At 39.6% G+C, this 16602-nt stretch overlaps 1 protein-coding gene across 1 annotated transcript in view; it reads left to right on the top strand.

Moving 5' to 3' along the window:
• Nucleotides 1-16602, top strand: part of SHC4 (SHC adaptor protein 4) — a 123050-nt gene that overhangs the window by 50946 nt on the left and 55502 nt on the right. The window contains exons 3-4 of the mRNA XM_003784340.2: nt 6988-7051; nt 11942-12061. Coding sequence (XP_003784388.1) covers nt 6988-7051; nt 11942-12061 — 184 coding nt within the window. The remainder of the gene's footprint in view (nt 1-6987; nt 7052-11941; nt 12062-16602) is intronic.

Raw genomic sequence — 16602 nt, 5'->3', positions numbered from 1 at the left:
AATTAGTGCAGTCTTCATGGAAAACAGTATGGAGATTTCTCAAATAAGTAAAAATTGGACTGTCAGATGACCCAGCAATCTCATTACGGGGTATCTACCCCAAGGAAAAGAAATCAATATGTAAAAAAGATACCCGTACTCTTACATTTATCACCACACTATTCATAATAGCAAAGGTACAAAATCAACGTGAGTGTCCATCAATAGAGGCCTGGATAGAGAAAATGCGGTATCTGTACACAATGGAATACTATTCAGTCATAATAAACAATGAAATCATGTTTTTCACAGCAACATGGATGGAACTGGAGGCCATTTTTTTTTAAGTGAAACAACTCAGACATGGGAAAAACAAATACTCCCATGTTCTGACTTACAAGTGGGAGCTAAATAGCTAAATAAAGTGTATACCTGGAAACAGAGTGTGGAATGACAGACAATAGAGTCTCACAGAGAGAGGTAGGGGGAAGGGGAGAATGATGGGAGGTTGCTTGGTGGATACAACGTTGGGTGCATTGCTTCAGTGATGGAGGCGCTGAAGGTTCTGACTTCACTGCAATGCAATATATCAATGTAGAAAAATTGCACTTGTACCCCATGAATATATACAAATAAAAAGCAAATTTAAAAATAAGTTTAGAAAATGAGTTTTTACTCTTAAGTGACTCTTAAGTGACCAAACTTAAGAGTTTTTACTCTTAAGTGTCCTGTACCAGGACACTCTTTAACTCTAAAGACACACTTTCATAGTATTTTGTTTAAAGCAGGGTCATTTGAAAGAAGCCCATCTTATCCCTGCGTAAAGGAGGACAAGCTTTTAGATTTAAAAATTCCAGTGTATTTTGTATGAAACCAACTCTGTTTCTCTATTGTCATTTTTGCAAGTTTTAACTACTTTCAAAGTCTAGAAGCTGTCAGTGTGTGGGTGTAGGTGTTTAAATTTTGAGATACTTGATCCTATTATAGGAAATCATCGTGGAGACAGGAGAAAATCAGCATTTAATTTCTGTTAATTATGGAAACTTGTGGGGGAGATGTGATACTCAGACAGGATGGTCTTTCTCTTCTGTCCAGTGTAATTAATGCGTTCACATTTGCATGAGAGCCAAAGGGCAGAATTACAGAGTAGACAGAACAACTCACGTCCTGTGACTGCTGAGCTGGGTCAGATAGCAAATGTACTTTAGAATCAGATTTTAAATATAATTCAGGTGAACAGAGTGGTGTGCTAAATCAGGGTAGGGGTAAATTCTGTGGGCAGTGCTGAAAGGTTTTATTTGACCAACCTGGGACCTAAGGTGTCTGCTTTTAAAATGAAAGGATATACTTTACCAGCCAAGTCTACCCTCCTGGAGTGCATGGGTGATGCCCCTTGATAATAGCATAAAGGGAGTTTGAAGCTTTCTGTTTTCAACTGATTTACTGGCATTGACTGCATTCATTGTGTGCTTATCATCACGGAGGCAGGCTCATGTTCTAAAGTGCCCTGTCTGAGGGCTTTCACAAATTCTTGGATGTCTTTAATTTCACCAAGCTGAACAAAATTGAACTCATAGATCACTGAGCCTTGATGTCCCAAAGGCAAAGATTTCCAAAATAGATGGTACTACACAATCGGAACAACATAATACCACACTGATGTGGAGTCTGAATCACTCATGAGTCTCTTCATTCATAATACGAAGCCTTTTGGAGATACTCAGGTGACAGTTTGTCCCTTAGACTTTGTTAACTGATTGCTTTAAGCGTTCATGGTGGAGATGAAAAGTAAATGAAAGTCCTTTGGGAAATGCAGGTAAATTTGTTTAGCCTCAGTATCTTTGACTTTTATTTTAGAAAGGCTCTTGCTGTGATTAAAATTTTATTCTTGTTTCTGTTTGCCTGGACAAAACTGAAACTACTTCACTCTGTGTGTGTGTGTGTGTGTGTGTGTGTGGCTACACACGTGACTTGTGTGTTGGGGGGTGAGCGTGGGGAGATGTGGGGCCCTTTGCCTGGTTTCACGTTGCACATTGCTGGCTTTCCTATTTACTGAAGAACTGCATTTTGACATTCACTAGAAAAAAAAAAAATCTGCCGCACAGCCCCTCCCCCATTTGATGTTCCCCTTTGTCTTAGATTGTGATATTGCCTTCCAAATTTTAAAGAGAGAGAGAGAGAGAGAGAGCTCAAGTTAGGCAACGTGGCTTCCAGAGTTCTAACTGTTGAAGGGTTAAAGCCACAGAAAAATTATAATTTAAGTACTGTGGCGGGGAGGGCTAGTAAAGAAAGGTGGCTTTGTTTGGACGATTAGTTTGGGCTCTGTTAAGGCAGACAAAATATCTTTTTTCGGTCTTATGGTGTAGGCAGGGTTTAGATGCTTTAAAGCAAATCTTCAACTGCATTCTCCTTCTCTTACATCAGCCCACTTCTCCCCTCTCATGTGGCGAAACAATAAACAAAGTGGCCACTGTTGGTGCTCTGGGTCTCGTTCTCCTTCTTTCTAGTACAGGCTCCCAGGATGGAAATCTCTAGCCATTTTAAGTCCAAAAATTCTGCTCCTGTAAGAGAGGACACTTGCCAAATGTTCGCTAGCTGGAGAAAGTCTCATGGACAGTCAGCTCCAAAAGGGTTCTGCAGGAATGCAGCTGCTTGGGAGGATGGGAGAACTCGCTCTCAACTCTGTTTTGTTTTTCCTCGGCATTTGTAAAGTCAACCGCTTTAGGCCAGAGGGTGTGGCTGAGACTCCCAGAAAGCACTGAAAGTACTATTTGTTCTTGAAAATGTTACAGTTAATTTCTTGGTCTCAGTAGTAGGGGAAGAAAAAGATCTTTGTGAAGAAAAGCAACAAAATGCAGGCATGTATCTGTTGTCCCTGGCTGAGATTTCAGGAGATTTGTTAACACTGATATCAGCAAAGAAAGCAGACTTTGAGAGGTTATTTTAAAGTGGTTATTTAAAAGACGTTATCCTTAACCTCAGATCTGTGATTCCTAAGAGGTCCCCTGAATGTTTTCTGGGGGATTGGGGTGGGGGGATGGACCCTCTAAAATTGAACAGAAAGGCTTGTGCAAATAGGGCTTTTATTGGAGAAAGACTAATTTTAAAGTCTCAAATCCAAAAGCAAGTTCATAAGCACAAATTTACCCCTTTTTTCTTTTGAGCAGAGTTGGATATCAAGAGATTTTCAGGCTTTGTGAAGTCTAAGGTGCCTCACCTGACTTTAAAGCTCTGGGTGAGTGAGTGCACACACGTGCAAGCTTGTCCCTGCAGACATATTGCCAGGCTTTGGGTAACAGCCAAGGTATTGAAAGCAAAGGGATGAGAAGGGGACCAAGTGAGCCTTTCCCAGAGCTGACCCTGCCACTCTGCCCTTTCCTTTGGCAGTTGACCCCAGCCATGGTGGTATAAGGGTTAGAGCAGAGTGCTTGTGGTTGAAAGTAGTCACCAAAATAATTGAAAAGAGCAAGTAAAGTTTTAGCAAGGAAAGCCCAACTTTTGGATTTTATACACAACTTAGTTTCAAGGTGGCTGCCTGTCTACTAAAATGTCAGGGTCTCGTGCAGCTGCCTGGGTCCTTCATTCTCAGAGTGCTCTAGGTCGAAAAATGACCAGACACCCCAAAGTAAGGCAAACGTGAAACAAAGTTTATTGAGGAAGAGAAAGATAGGTTTACAGAGTGAAAGCAAGATATAGGCTTACAGAGCAAGATACCTTTGTCATAGACAGGGAATAGCGGCGCCCCCCAACCCCCATTGTCATGACACAGGAAAGGCAAAGAGGCAAAGGTTATGGCCCAGAGGTTCTCTTTTATACCTGGGTTGGGCCCGCCTCATGATTCAGAGGTCACCTTGGAACCAGACTTTTACTGCAAACCTGTGAACCTCCTGTGAGCCTCTCTGAGAGCCCATGAGGAGTGCAGCTGTGGACCACGTGATAATTAGCCTTAAGACTGTTCTAGGTCACCTCCAAGACTCCACTGCACCTGTTGTTAGGCTAGCTAATCTTCTTTATCCTTTTGTAATTGGCTCACTAATTTTGATTAGTACGTTGGTAGGATGGTCCCTCCTCCCCAGGTTTGAGCAATCACTTTGGACAACGTTAAAGTGGGAGGCACTAAGATGGAGGCCTGGAGGCCCCAGCCTTGTCTTCCTTCCCAGGAGCACCTGATTCCTAACTACCTACCTAACATAAGGATTGGCCAAAAAGTAGCCCTTCATTGTGATGGGGGAGAGAGCGAGGGAAGGACAGCCCATGTGTGCTGCTGGTCCCTAGAGCCCAGGACGCCCTACTTTACATCCACCGGCAAATGATTCCTCCCTGGTGCTTATGTGTTTTGAAGTCAGAACTGGATTTGCATTCTGTCTCTCCCACTATCAACTGACTTACTTGGAGGCAGTTATTTAAATTCTTTGAACTTTAGTTTTCTCATTTGTAAAATAGGGGTAAAACAGCACCTTGAAATGACTTGTTATGACCAAATGAAATGATGCACCCAAGATGAATACTTCTGGGTCTGACCATAGAGTGCTCAAGAAAAGGAGCTGCTCTTTCATTAAAACCAGGGCTCCTTTCCACACCAAGGTGTGTCATCCTAAAAGCAGGGATTCTGAATGGGAAAGCAGTGCTAAACCTGGTCCAGACTGTTTTTCTTTATGAAACTTTTGGGACTAGAAATAGGTGTATCTACCAAAAAAACTGAAAATTAAATCTGGATTTAGTGGTTATAAAGATGGAGGAGTTAAAAGCTAGGCTGGATGGAAGCCTAGCTTTTAGATAGAAATAAAGAAGGGAAAGAAAGTTTTTAGGCTAAGGCAGCACCTGTGGCTCAAGGAGTAGGGCACTGGCCCCATATACCAGGGGTGGTGGGTTCAAGCCCCAGCCAAAAACTGAAGGGGGGGGGAAAGAAAGTTTTTAGGCTCTAATCTCATCTCGGGACTTACTCTTGCTCTGCTATATCAAAGCAGTTATACCTTTTTGCCCCTCATGCCATGATACTTTTTGCTTTGGTATCTTCGCCTATGTTCTCCCTTCTGTCTGGGATTTCCCATCCCAACTCTGCCAGGTAAGTTCATCTTTTTAAAACCTTCCTGAGAAGTTTTCATGCTCTGAAGTATTCCGTTCTATTTAAATTCACTGTGTTACTTTTTGTTAGTAGTCATTGACGAAGGGTATGAGAATCAAGCAAACAATGCCTGGGAAACACTTTGTAAAATTACAGGGTACTATATAAAAAAAAGCCATTTAAAAATTCTAATAATAGGGTGGTGCCTATGGCTCAAGGAGTAGGGCGCTGGCCCCATATACCGGAAGTGGTGGGTTCAAACCCAGCCCTGGCCAAAAAACCAAAAACAAATAAATAAATAAAAATCAACCATTAAAAAAATTCTAGTAATAATTGTTATTATACTTACCAATGCCGATCTTTGTTTGTACTTTTATTTCAAACCATTTCCAGGAAGATTTTTAGACTAAAACACTCAGAGGGCTTCCTGGAGTGAAGGATCCACTTTTTTTTTTTTAAATAATACCTCTGTATTAAATACTATCAAAACACTGAGGTGCCTGGACTAGTTATTTTGATAGCATCAGCAGCCAATTTGAATTAATTATGTGTGTCTTAACAATTACTGAATAATCATTAAGATGATTCAAAACATCAATCAACAAACCAAACAAGAGCATCTGAGTTATCATTTTATTTGACTCCAAAGAACAAAGGTTGGAATTCTAGAGAAACAACAAATATGAAATCCTGAGAAGACATGTTAAACCAAAGATCCGTCCTGTCCTTTGGTCGCAGGTCATTAATCAGACAAGGTAATGCTTTGGAGAAGAGTTTTCATTTACACAGGCAAAAAAAAGATCTCAGCTCAAACATTTCTAAGTCCCAAATGTGGCCTAGAATCTTTGGGAATTATGCTTATTTTCCCAAAGTATCTTCTAGTAAAACATTGCTGTGCATTGCAAGATATCATAGCTATAGTTTTGGTTTTTTTTTTAATGGGTCTTCATTTCTCTTTCTGACTTCTCCATTCTGTCAGTAATTAAAAAAACTCATAGAAAATATTACAAAATAAAATACATGTATATATAAAGCTATAATACAGTGTTGAGTGTATGTGTTTGTGTGTGCATAGGAATCTAGTTATTAATTTAAACACGGATCTCTGGGGGATCTGAGAAGGAGCTTGGAGATTTCCATTTGCCTTGTGAAAAGTTTAATATGTGTTGAAAAGCACAAGGCTCAGGTTCAGATTACACAGAGTGAAAGCTTGGGCTGTTATGAGTGCTGAGAATCCCAGAGACAAAAGCTTTTAGTTATAACTGCATTTCTGGAGAGGAGGGCGCCGGTTCCTTCACCACTTCCATTAAGGAGCAACTGCTTATTTTAGTGGTGCCTTTCTCTCAGGAAGTGCAATATATAGTAAGAGCAGAAAAATAAGCAAAGGAGGAAATTTGATATTGATTTTCTTTTCTTCTGTGAAATTACATGAAAGCTCAATGGCTTGTAGCAGTAACTTAGTCAATAAGGCTCCATTTGAGATTACCTGGAAGTTCAATGTTCTCCCCATCCTTTTAAACCTCCTCCAGTGTCAAGTTCTCTTGTATTTAATAGTCTTTAGTGCTGAGATACTATGAAGATTTTATTCATCACACTGCAGAGAGGGTGTTGCTAAAGGTAGAACCGAGAATATTCCCAGACAACAAAAGTCTGCCCCTCCTTTCTGCTGAAAAATCACAGCACACAAAAATGTCAAATCTGAAAATCCAAGGAAGATGAGACTTGTTGTAAAGCAATTTTTCAGTATTAGCGTGTTGCTGGGTTTCCCCGGGTTTGAGCTGCAGAAGGAGTAAGCAGATTGTTTTCTCCTATGGGGCTGTCAGGTTATGTAAGACTCATCATTATGTGTGCACACATTCTGGGCATGAGAATTTCTAACATTTCTTGAACACTTATTGTGTGTAGATAGCATGCTAAGTCTTTTTATGGTTTCTGTTTTGTAGGGAAGCAATAAGTCGCCTGTGTGAAGCTGTCCCTGGGGCAAATGGAGCCATTAAAAAGAGAAAGGTAAATATTGATGTGGTTTTCTCTTTTTTTTGCAGTTTTGTGGCTGGGGCTGGATTTGAACCTGCTACCTCCAGCATATGGGGCTGGTTCCCTACTCCTTTGAGCCACAGGTGCCGCCTTGTTGTGGTTTTCTTGTTTTACAGTTCCCTAACTATGGCAAAGATAGTATCAAAATAATTGGGCATTCATGCCACCATATGACCCTGAGTCCAGCCTGGGCTTTGTGAGATGATCTCTGAGCTGCACACAAAGTTGCTCTTGTCCCTCAAACTTCTCTGAGTTGCCTGACACTGTCTGACATCGTGATGCTTCAAGTGGCAGGTGGAGAAAGAGCCTGGGCTTTGAGGTCAGAAGCAACGGGTGCCTTCTTACCTTTGAGCACCAGACCTCATCTCTTTGAGTCTCTGCTCTTGGTCCTGTCAAGTTAGAGAATGGAACCAGATGACTGGTTTGATGTTTTCCAATTTCAATATTTGTAAAGTGTAGAATGTATTGCACATTCTAACATTTTAGACTGTTTAGATTTTCTAGCCTATTTTCAAATGTAAGTATGGATAGTGGTTAGGTGAGGTAGTGACACATGAGAAGAGAAGCTTTCCATACTGAAAGAAACTAACAGTTGGGATATTGGATAGAGTAGATTGAAATATTGTCCCTGCCACCTCCTAACAGTGTGATCTTGGACAAATCACTTCACCTTTTGAATCTTTGGTTTTCTCATCTGTAAAGTGGGAGAAAGCAGCACTTACATTATAGAGTTATGTGAGAATTAAATGAAGTGGTATCTACAAACTGAATAACAGTGTCTGGCATATATTAAGCTTTTTACATTAATGGTAGCTGGTATTATTGTAAGCTATTAACCGTGGAATGTTTTAAGAGCGTTTGCACCTAAAGGTGCTTAAAAAGTGCAAAGCAGAGGTGCAAAGGCTCTTAAAATATCTATATACATCACAGAAATGTAGACCATTTAAAAAGGAAGGGATTTTTAGAGATCTTCTGGTCCAACCCTCTCATTTGCCAGCTACTAAACTGAGTCCAACAGAAGACATGGTATTTGCTTTGAGATCAGAGCCAGCTAGCTGTAGGCCGGGTCTTCAGAGCCGCAGATTAGTCCTCTATTTCTATACCACCCTGCCTCATTTTTTGGTCATCATTCTCTATCATTTATATAGAACTGAGCCCAGTGTCACCAGAGTGACTCAGAGGAGCCACATGGTACAGAAAATTCTGAAAAATGGCCATTGAGTTCTATAATGGACACCCTATTACAAGCTTCTTTGGCAGAGCCCATGACTCCGAAGCAGCCTCTAGCCTCTTCCTTCCCGTAATCTCTGTGAATGGGACGCTTCAACAGAATGTTCTCAACAAACAGGCTCATTCATTTAAGATTTCTCATTTCAGGAATGGGGATTCCACACCCCCAAATAAAACAAAACAAACCTGGCTAGCATATATCCAGAAAGTACCCTTGTACAGAAAAAATGTCCCCGTTTCCATGTCTGGCTGTGGTAATGTTAGTCTTCTGTCTCTCTTTTTTTTTCTCAGTCCATTCAGCTACAGGTTTGTTAGTTTTGTTAATCTTTTGAAGAATCAACTTTTGGTTTAATTGACTTTCTCTATTGTTTTTCTATTCTCTTTTTCTTTATGTCTGCTCTAATCTTTATTATTTCCTTCCTTCTTCTAGCTTTGGGTTTAGGTGCATTCTTTTTCTGTTTCCTGAGTTAGGTTTTTTATTTCTAATCTCCTCATTTTTTTAATATAAAGCTGTAAATTTGTAGCTATAAATTTCCCTCTTATCATTCACTGTATCCTACAAATTTTGGTACTTTGTTCTTTGTTGTTTTTGTACTTTATTAATCATCACAAAAATCCTAGACATTGGTCCTATTATCTGTTCCTGTTTCACAGATGAGAAAGCTGGGTACCTGAGGGGTTAACTTGCCCAATGACCAGTCAATGTGAGGAGGAGCCAGGCCACACCCGGGCAGTCTGGCTCTGGGGTCCACACTCTTAACCAGATGTTATCTATCTCTCTCCCTAGCATCTCCCTTGAGATTAGGGAGCCAAAAACTATTTAAGGCCAGTTGAATATGATCAGGATGTTCATTTGATTCCAGTAGGCCTGTGGGCTGTTGTACTGTAGGCAGTTTGGAGTGCTTAGGATTGTGCGATATCCCATGAGTTTTGAAGTCTAAAAGTTAATGAATAACCAAAAAAACAGGAGGTTCCTGAGAGTCTGTGTGGTATGGAGTCAGAAGAGCCATTCTGGCATGTCAGTACCAATAAATTAGACTCAGCTCTGGCCAATTAATGTCTACCTATCGAAGAGTGTTCTCATTTGTAAAGTGTGGATACGCACCTCTCTCCTGCCTGCCTCCACTCTTTAGTAAAAGTTGGGAAGTATCCCCTCCTCAGTCTCTTCTTTCTGTGACCTTCCTCTACCACACCTGTCATGACCTTTCCCAAAGGCCAGGCCTGTGGTTTCTCCCCTCCCTCTTCCTCAAAGGAGAAATCCTGTAGCATAAGTCATTTAGAAAGTAGTCATTGTAATCATTACGGTTTGTTAGCACTTCACTGTACACTATGCATTTCTATACACTTTATTCCTGAATTCAATTCTTCTAAGATCTCTCATGGCTGGAGGTGGAAGGGTGGAAGTGATGTTACTATTCCTTCTTTGTAAATAAAAACACTGAGAGGGCCTCTAGGAGTTTCCTAAGTCCCCCCCCCCAACCCTCACTGATTAGTGACCCACCTAGGACTTGAACACAAGTTGCCTCATGGCCAGTCTGTGAGCTTTCCACTGTGCTGTGCTTTCTATTCTCAGGGTCCTTTAAATGTTAGGTCATTCGTAATAATGGAATGAAAGACTTTATCTCCTAAACAATAAATGCCTTTAGGGCATTTCTCCAGAGGTTAAGGTTATTGTGAGGACAAAATTAAGATTATATATGCAAGAGTTCTTCACAATGACAAAGTGCTTTTCAATTAGAGATAGTTTAACTATTTAATTGGTATTTAATGATAATTTTTTAAAACCAGCATGGAAAAGAAACTGTAGAAAATAAATGAGTGACTTGCCATTAAATACAGTCACTGTGGAGAATACAAAACTCCTGAATTGTGTGGCTTGTCTTGCCAAGAATCGTGTGAAGAGCAGAGAAAGTAGACGAAGAGTCAACCTTACAACAGGGTGATACCTAGAGTGTTTGAGGTTCCTTAGATATATTGTTTGTACTACATTCTAGGTTGTGCTTGGCATTGAAAATAAAACCATACATTCAATTTCAATAATGCATTTTTAACAGTTTGGTGTAGTTCCATAATAAATCGAAGGAGGTTAATACATGTATAAATAAGCAAAACTATGAGAGAAACAAATTATATTTGCATCAGTTGCCTCAAAGTATTAGTCCATATGCTGAAGAATCACTTATTTTCCACCCTCAACTGGCCCACTTTCCAGCAGAGGATTTCAAGACCTAATCCATGTCATACGATCCATCACAGTATTTAAATCTCTCCACAGGGCACAATGGCTCATGCCTATAGTCCCAGCATTTTGTGAGAATGAGGTGGGATGATTGCTTAAGGCCAGGAGTTCCAGACCAGACTGTGCAATGTAGCAAGACCTGGACACTACAAAAAAATTAAAAAAAATTATCCAGGTGTAGTCATGAGTGCCTGTAGTTCCAGTTACTTGGTAGGCTGAGACAGGAGGATTACTTGAGCCTGGAGTTTGAGGTCGCAGTGAGCTGTGATTGTGCCACTGCATTCCAGCCTGGGTGACAGAGTAAGACCCTGTCTCTAAAATAAATATATAAACAAATAAATAGTCTCTCAAACAACTTTTTAGAATCTTAGCGTTGAAAAGGACCACAATAACAGTAATAATAATAATATTGATAATAACAAGTCTCATGTAGCCGGCCAAACACTGGGCTAATTTACTTTTGGTAACAGCCCTTGTGAAGCGGCTACTGTTTTTTCCCACTTTTTATATGAAAGGATATTGAGTCTTAGGAAGGTTCTTTGTCTAGGAACATTCAGCTATTAAGTGACACTTCTGTCTGCCTGACAAAAAGCCCAATTTTTCAATCCTCTGATGGTACTTTTCCCCCACTTATGACCCCACTGCTTTTCTTTGTAATTCTTGGGCACCCCCTACATTTGTGATTCTTCACCTCACCCAGACCCTACTTCTTGAGAAATGCTTAGTCCAGAATTTCAACTTTCATCCAAACATGTCCCTTTCCCTAGGATCTTCTAAATTTCCATTAGTAAATTTTGGTAAGCCACCTTTATTAATGAGCTAGTGTGGAATGGGCTAACCTTTTCTTAGTAATATTTGTTCATTTTAACAACAGGGAGGGACCTTCCAAAAATAATGATTTAACCTTAAAGAGTAGCTGATGATAGAATTTCAGCCATCGTGGTTGTCTGAGGGTAAAGATCAGGCTGGTAGAGGGGCTTTTTTAATTCTAGGGAGGAAAGGGTGAGGGAGGAACAGGGATGGCTTTGGGGAAGGAAGCAATTACTTGGTTGGAAATTGCTCACCAAAGCCTTCAGTGGCATTGACTTCAGTGGATTATCAACTTTTTCCGTTTTCATAGGAATTTGTTTACATGAAGCATTTCCCCAGTCCCAGCACTTACAGAAGAGGAAATGTATGAGAAAAGCTGAGGGCCCAAATGTTACCACTTACTGAAGAATCTGCTCTGTTAAAATTTTTTTAAAGTTTTTTATTAAACAAAAAAAATCATTCCATCTCATTTAAGTAAAACAGAAAGGAAGAGTATGGGCTTTGACCCATTTTTAACATTTAAAAAACATTAACATTCCTGTAACAAAACTCATAACAGTGTTTTTTAAACTTTATTTTTAAAGCCTCCAGTTAAGTGCCTATCAACAGTCCTTGGCAAAAGTAATCTTCAGTTTTCGGGAATGAACATAAAACTGACCATCTCAACATGCAGCCTTGTATTGATGAATCTTGACAACCAACAGGTAAGATGATGAATGTCGTGTATAGTTTTAACATATCATTGCTTTTTCTAGAGAAGTCTGGGGATAATAAAGAGAATAAAGTTTCAGAGTATGCCTACAATTTAATAAGGCCCAAGGGAAAAAATTTGCTCAAGGTTTATGCATAACAATAATAGAACAGCAGCATTTCTAACCCATCACTGAGGCATTTAACCACCTATACACTTACTGCTAACTAGTTGGCTTTGTATTAAAAAACTGTGGTGCAAATAACATAGTGAATACCATCTGGCAACTCGTATCCCTGAGCTGTCCCTTGGTTAGTCCCACCAACCCTCCCCCAAGGGAAAGCCACTCCATTAGCAGAACTGACAGACTGTGTGTTGAGCGGGGTGCAGAGGAGGGACAAAATGACAAGGTGATATCAGGGTTAATGTTCTAGCTCACTGGAATGTAAGCAGAAAACATTTTCTTCCAACTCTTGCAGTTAAGAAGCTAAAATATTACTGTATAAACAACTTTTTCTTCCTTGACAATTTATAATAATATGATGTGAACCTTTTCACCTTTCATCGTGAACCTTGTTTCTCAAAGAACAGCATTGCTGAAGCGAATGTAAAAGATACAGGCATTGGGCTAATAGTTACCTGAGACAGGGCACTGATTTCTTTCCACTTTTTCAACTACATTCCTTTATCCGGTTATTTTTATGTGTTAGAGTCTGATTTTTCTCTTTGTCTGTATGTGATGGTTCAAGGTTCTTCATATGCATGTATTTAAGATTTTATTACATACAGTACTATTAATCAAGGCCTCAGGAAAGGTTTAATGTGCACTTAAATACACGAAAAGGCTTTGAGATTACATATGGGTTGAAAAGCTGGCTTTGCCACTTACTAGCAAGTTACCCTACCACGGTGAGCTTCAGTTTTCCTCATCAGTGAAATGAGGATTATAGTACCTATATATAGGGTTTCTGAGAGAGTGGATTTAACAGTGCCTCACAGGGGTATTTCAAGAATTAAATGAGAGGATGGATCTACGTTGCTTAGCAAGTGCTGGTCACATGGTATCTATTATTATTTTTTACTCCAACATTCCTTCTCAGAGACCTTTTCATGTTCTCAGTACTTGGCAGAGAAAGTATATTATAAAATACAGAATTAGAAAATTATAAGTACAGGTTTTGAGGGCTGTTTTATTTTCTAAATTCAAAACCAGAAAAAAATATATTTTTTATGCAGTAGCATAAAACACTTGGGGGGATGATGCTTAATATGGAACAGTTTAAAATAATTCCGGTTTAGTTGGATCCCAATAGATTATCCAAGACAGTGATAACACTGGCATAATAATGGTGTAATATTTTGGGCCTCACTTAGAACATGCAACACACCTAGGTGCGAGGTAGAATATTCAGTCATTCAGATGCTTTGACCTCCAGACATAGATGTAAAATTTGTTTCTAGTTTTTACCTACGTGGATGGCACCACGCAGGCATAATGCTTTCAATTATGAGATCTCCCTGGGTAGAGGAGTCCTTGAATTACCTCAGAGTTTATAAGGGAAGAAGAGTAAGCAAAGCTGGAGCCATCATGATGATAACCTTTTGTAATCATTTTTAAAATGGTCCTTTCCATAGTGTGCCTGAAGTGAATGGGAAATTAATGAAGAATAGGGTTATAATGATGTATGTGGTGGGACGTGGTTTGTTCTCAGCCTCTCTTTCCCTGATACTGCCCCTTTTCGGGGCATAGCAGTTAGAGATGGTATCACTACACCCCCATAATCTTTCAGGCAGAATAGAGTAGGGCCAGTGGATGGCTTTCTCTACCAGCAGCTACAGCAATCATGTGCTGTGAAAGGAACACACATCTTTTCTGCACTGGGGGTGGAATGGAGTTCTACTCAAGGAAGGACTGAAGTTAGGACATCACGGATCTCAGATCCAAAGACTGATTTTTAGTAATTATTTTGAGTTCTTCTGTACGCCTGGGTGAAATGACTGGGGGATATGGGGAAAGATATGGCCTAGGGTAGGTGCCAACTCAACCTGTATGTGTTCCGTGAAAAGGACAACTGAAAGGGACGAAGGCAGCAGAGAAGAGAGACCTGATGAATGTAGCAGCAAGAAAGATTTTTATGAATTAACTCCTTAAGGAAAGTTACCCCTAGAAGTTTTAAGATAAATACAAAAACAGACCAATGCCTCCCCCACCCTCCACTCCCACTACTAAGATATCTTTTGGTCTGAAAACATAAACAGGTTCAAGTTTATGGATATATTCATAGATGACTGCATTTATGAGTCAGATAGTTCACTTTTATCTTCAGTCACAGAAATTAAGAATATAACAATTAACTTCTAGAAAATGTTTCACAGACCCTCAAAGGCAGAAATGAAATAGCAAATACCCAATGCTTATAGGTTTTAAAAATTACCATATTTGGGGTGAGGAAAACTTTTTTGGAAAGTTATAGGAGTTTCTATATATTCCCTGTTTTAAAATCCAAGCAACAGCTTTTATTGACACACCTCAGTATTTTAGGGCCTTAAGCAAAAATGTCAGTCTAAGTAGTTCCCATTCCCATTAATTCTTTACTCATTTCCAAAACCATCACCAACTCTAACAGCTACTGAAGTCGGAAAGGTAATAGGTAAGGCAGAACACAAAGAACTTGGAGACACCTTTTAAGTCTCCACTAAGGGAGGGAACTCAAATATCAAGAGGCCAGACAGGTAACACAACTGTCCAGGCACAAGAAAAAACAATGGTACAAGCCCAGTGGCAAGTGGTAAATCCTACTCAACCTCTGTGTTGGGGAGACGACACCAGGGAACCTGCAAACTGACTGTTCCCCATCCAAATGTAAATCAGATGCTTTTTGCCATTCAGGTCAAGGGCAGCCAGGTCTTCCACTTTTGTTTAAAAAAAAAAAAAGGAACATCTGGATTTTTTAGTTGCCATCTCTATATTGAGATGTTGCTTTCTAATTTAAAAATTAAAATTAGAAGCATGAGCCATATAAATCTGTGGCCTGAGGCAGTCAATGTAGGATATGTAATTTAAACAAACATTAATGATACATGGTATGTAATATACCTGAAGAACTCTCCCAAATCACACCATTTATAAGCTTTTTAAAATTTCCTATCCCCATTCCTCATTTCCTCTCCCTGTTGCAAAATCAGTATTAGATTTCCCCAGGACTCCTTTAGTTCCTTTAATGAAAACACACACCTCTTCATTTAATCCTAATTTGTAAAGTACATCCAGTTATACCCATTTCCGTTTAGAACCTGAACCACAGAGATTAAGTAATTTACCTAGCTACTGAGCTAGTAAGTGGAACCCAAATTTCAGTGTAGTCTGGTTCCAGTTTGTGGTAAATGTAACAATCGAAAGAACTGTAAGTGATTTTGCACAGCTAAAAGGAGTGTTAAAATGTTACAGCATTCTGTCTTCTGTAAATATAAACACTGATTTTGGTTCTCTCTTAGCTTACTGCCTATTCTTAAGATCATCAAACCACCCGAGTCAGTTACATAGTCCAGGTTTTTCTCCACAAGATGATCCTTCTAATCCAACAGGGTGTGGTTTTTAGTTTGTAAACCTCAGATTTTTTCTGCATTTATCTTCCCTGCATTTTTATCTGGAGGTAATCACAACCAGCCAGTTTATTGTGCACTGTGTTCCCCCTCCCCCTAAGAGTAGTTATTTTCCATTGCACATGCAATTAGTTATCTATCTACTCACGGGACTGCTGCTACAAGCTATTTGAGAAGGCAAAGCAGAGATGAGACACAGGAGAGGTGGTAGGATTAAGCTGTTTTAAGAGCCAACATTTTACTGTCTAGTCTTTTCTCCATCTCTCCCTCCCAACCAAGCTAGTATTTCAGCAGTTATGATCATCCTTACTTGCCACAGTCCTATCTTTTACAGAGTCCCTCCCCCACCCACTACCAAAAGGCAGATGGCAATAAAATAAGGACTTGTTGCATTACGTATGTCCTTTACTGCCGTAATGGAGCAGGGACATCTGCAACCTTTTTAACTCATCATGGTAAGCCTGCTGATATACTCATTTTGCTGCACAAAATGAGTGATAGAACTGATGTAACAGAACTTCAGCAACTTAATAAAATAACCACAGCAACATGCTCATTAATAGGGCTGGTTTTCCTAGGTTGGCAAGTTCTTGTAGCCAGTAGCTTAAAATTTACTAAGTTTAATTTCCAGAAACTAATTTGTAAATCAAGTTACTAGAAGCTGGATCATTTCCCCTTATAAATGCTGGTGAAGTTTAAATTATCAAGTGGCTGTAATACACACAATCAAAAGCAATATACAGAGAAAGTGTATATGCAGTATTATTAGCCAAACAAATTACACAGAACAAGAAACTTTATTATCTCCAATGCTGGTGCATAACAAATAACAAGATTAATTAGAGGAGGAGACAGAGGAATAGTGAGGAATTTCTGGGCAGGCTTAAAACTTTTAAAGGTTGACAGCATAATTGTTCATAAAGTCTTTTTACATACAGGGCCTTCCTTTTG

Source organism: Otolemur garnettii, unplaced genomic scaffold (assembly GCF_000181295.1).
Source record: "Otolemur garnettii isolate 467f Iridium unplaced genomic scaffold, OtoGar3 scaffold00011, whole genome shotgun sequence".
In the NCBI taxonomy this organism is placed as follows: Eukaryota; Metazoa; Chordata; class Mammalia; order Primates; family Galagidae; genus Otolemur; species Otolemur garnettii.
Note: the sequence above shows the minus strand (reverse complement) of the source record. Positions and strands in the feature narration are given on the sequence as shown.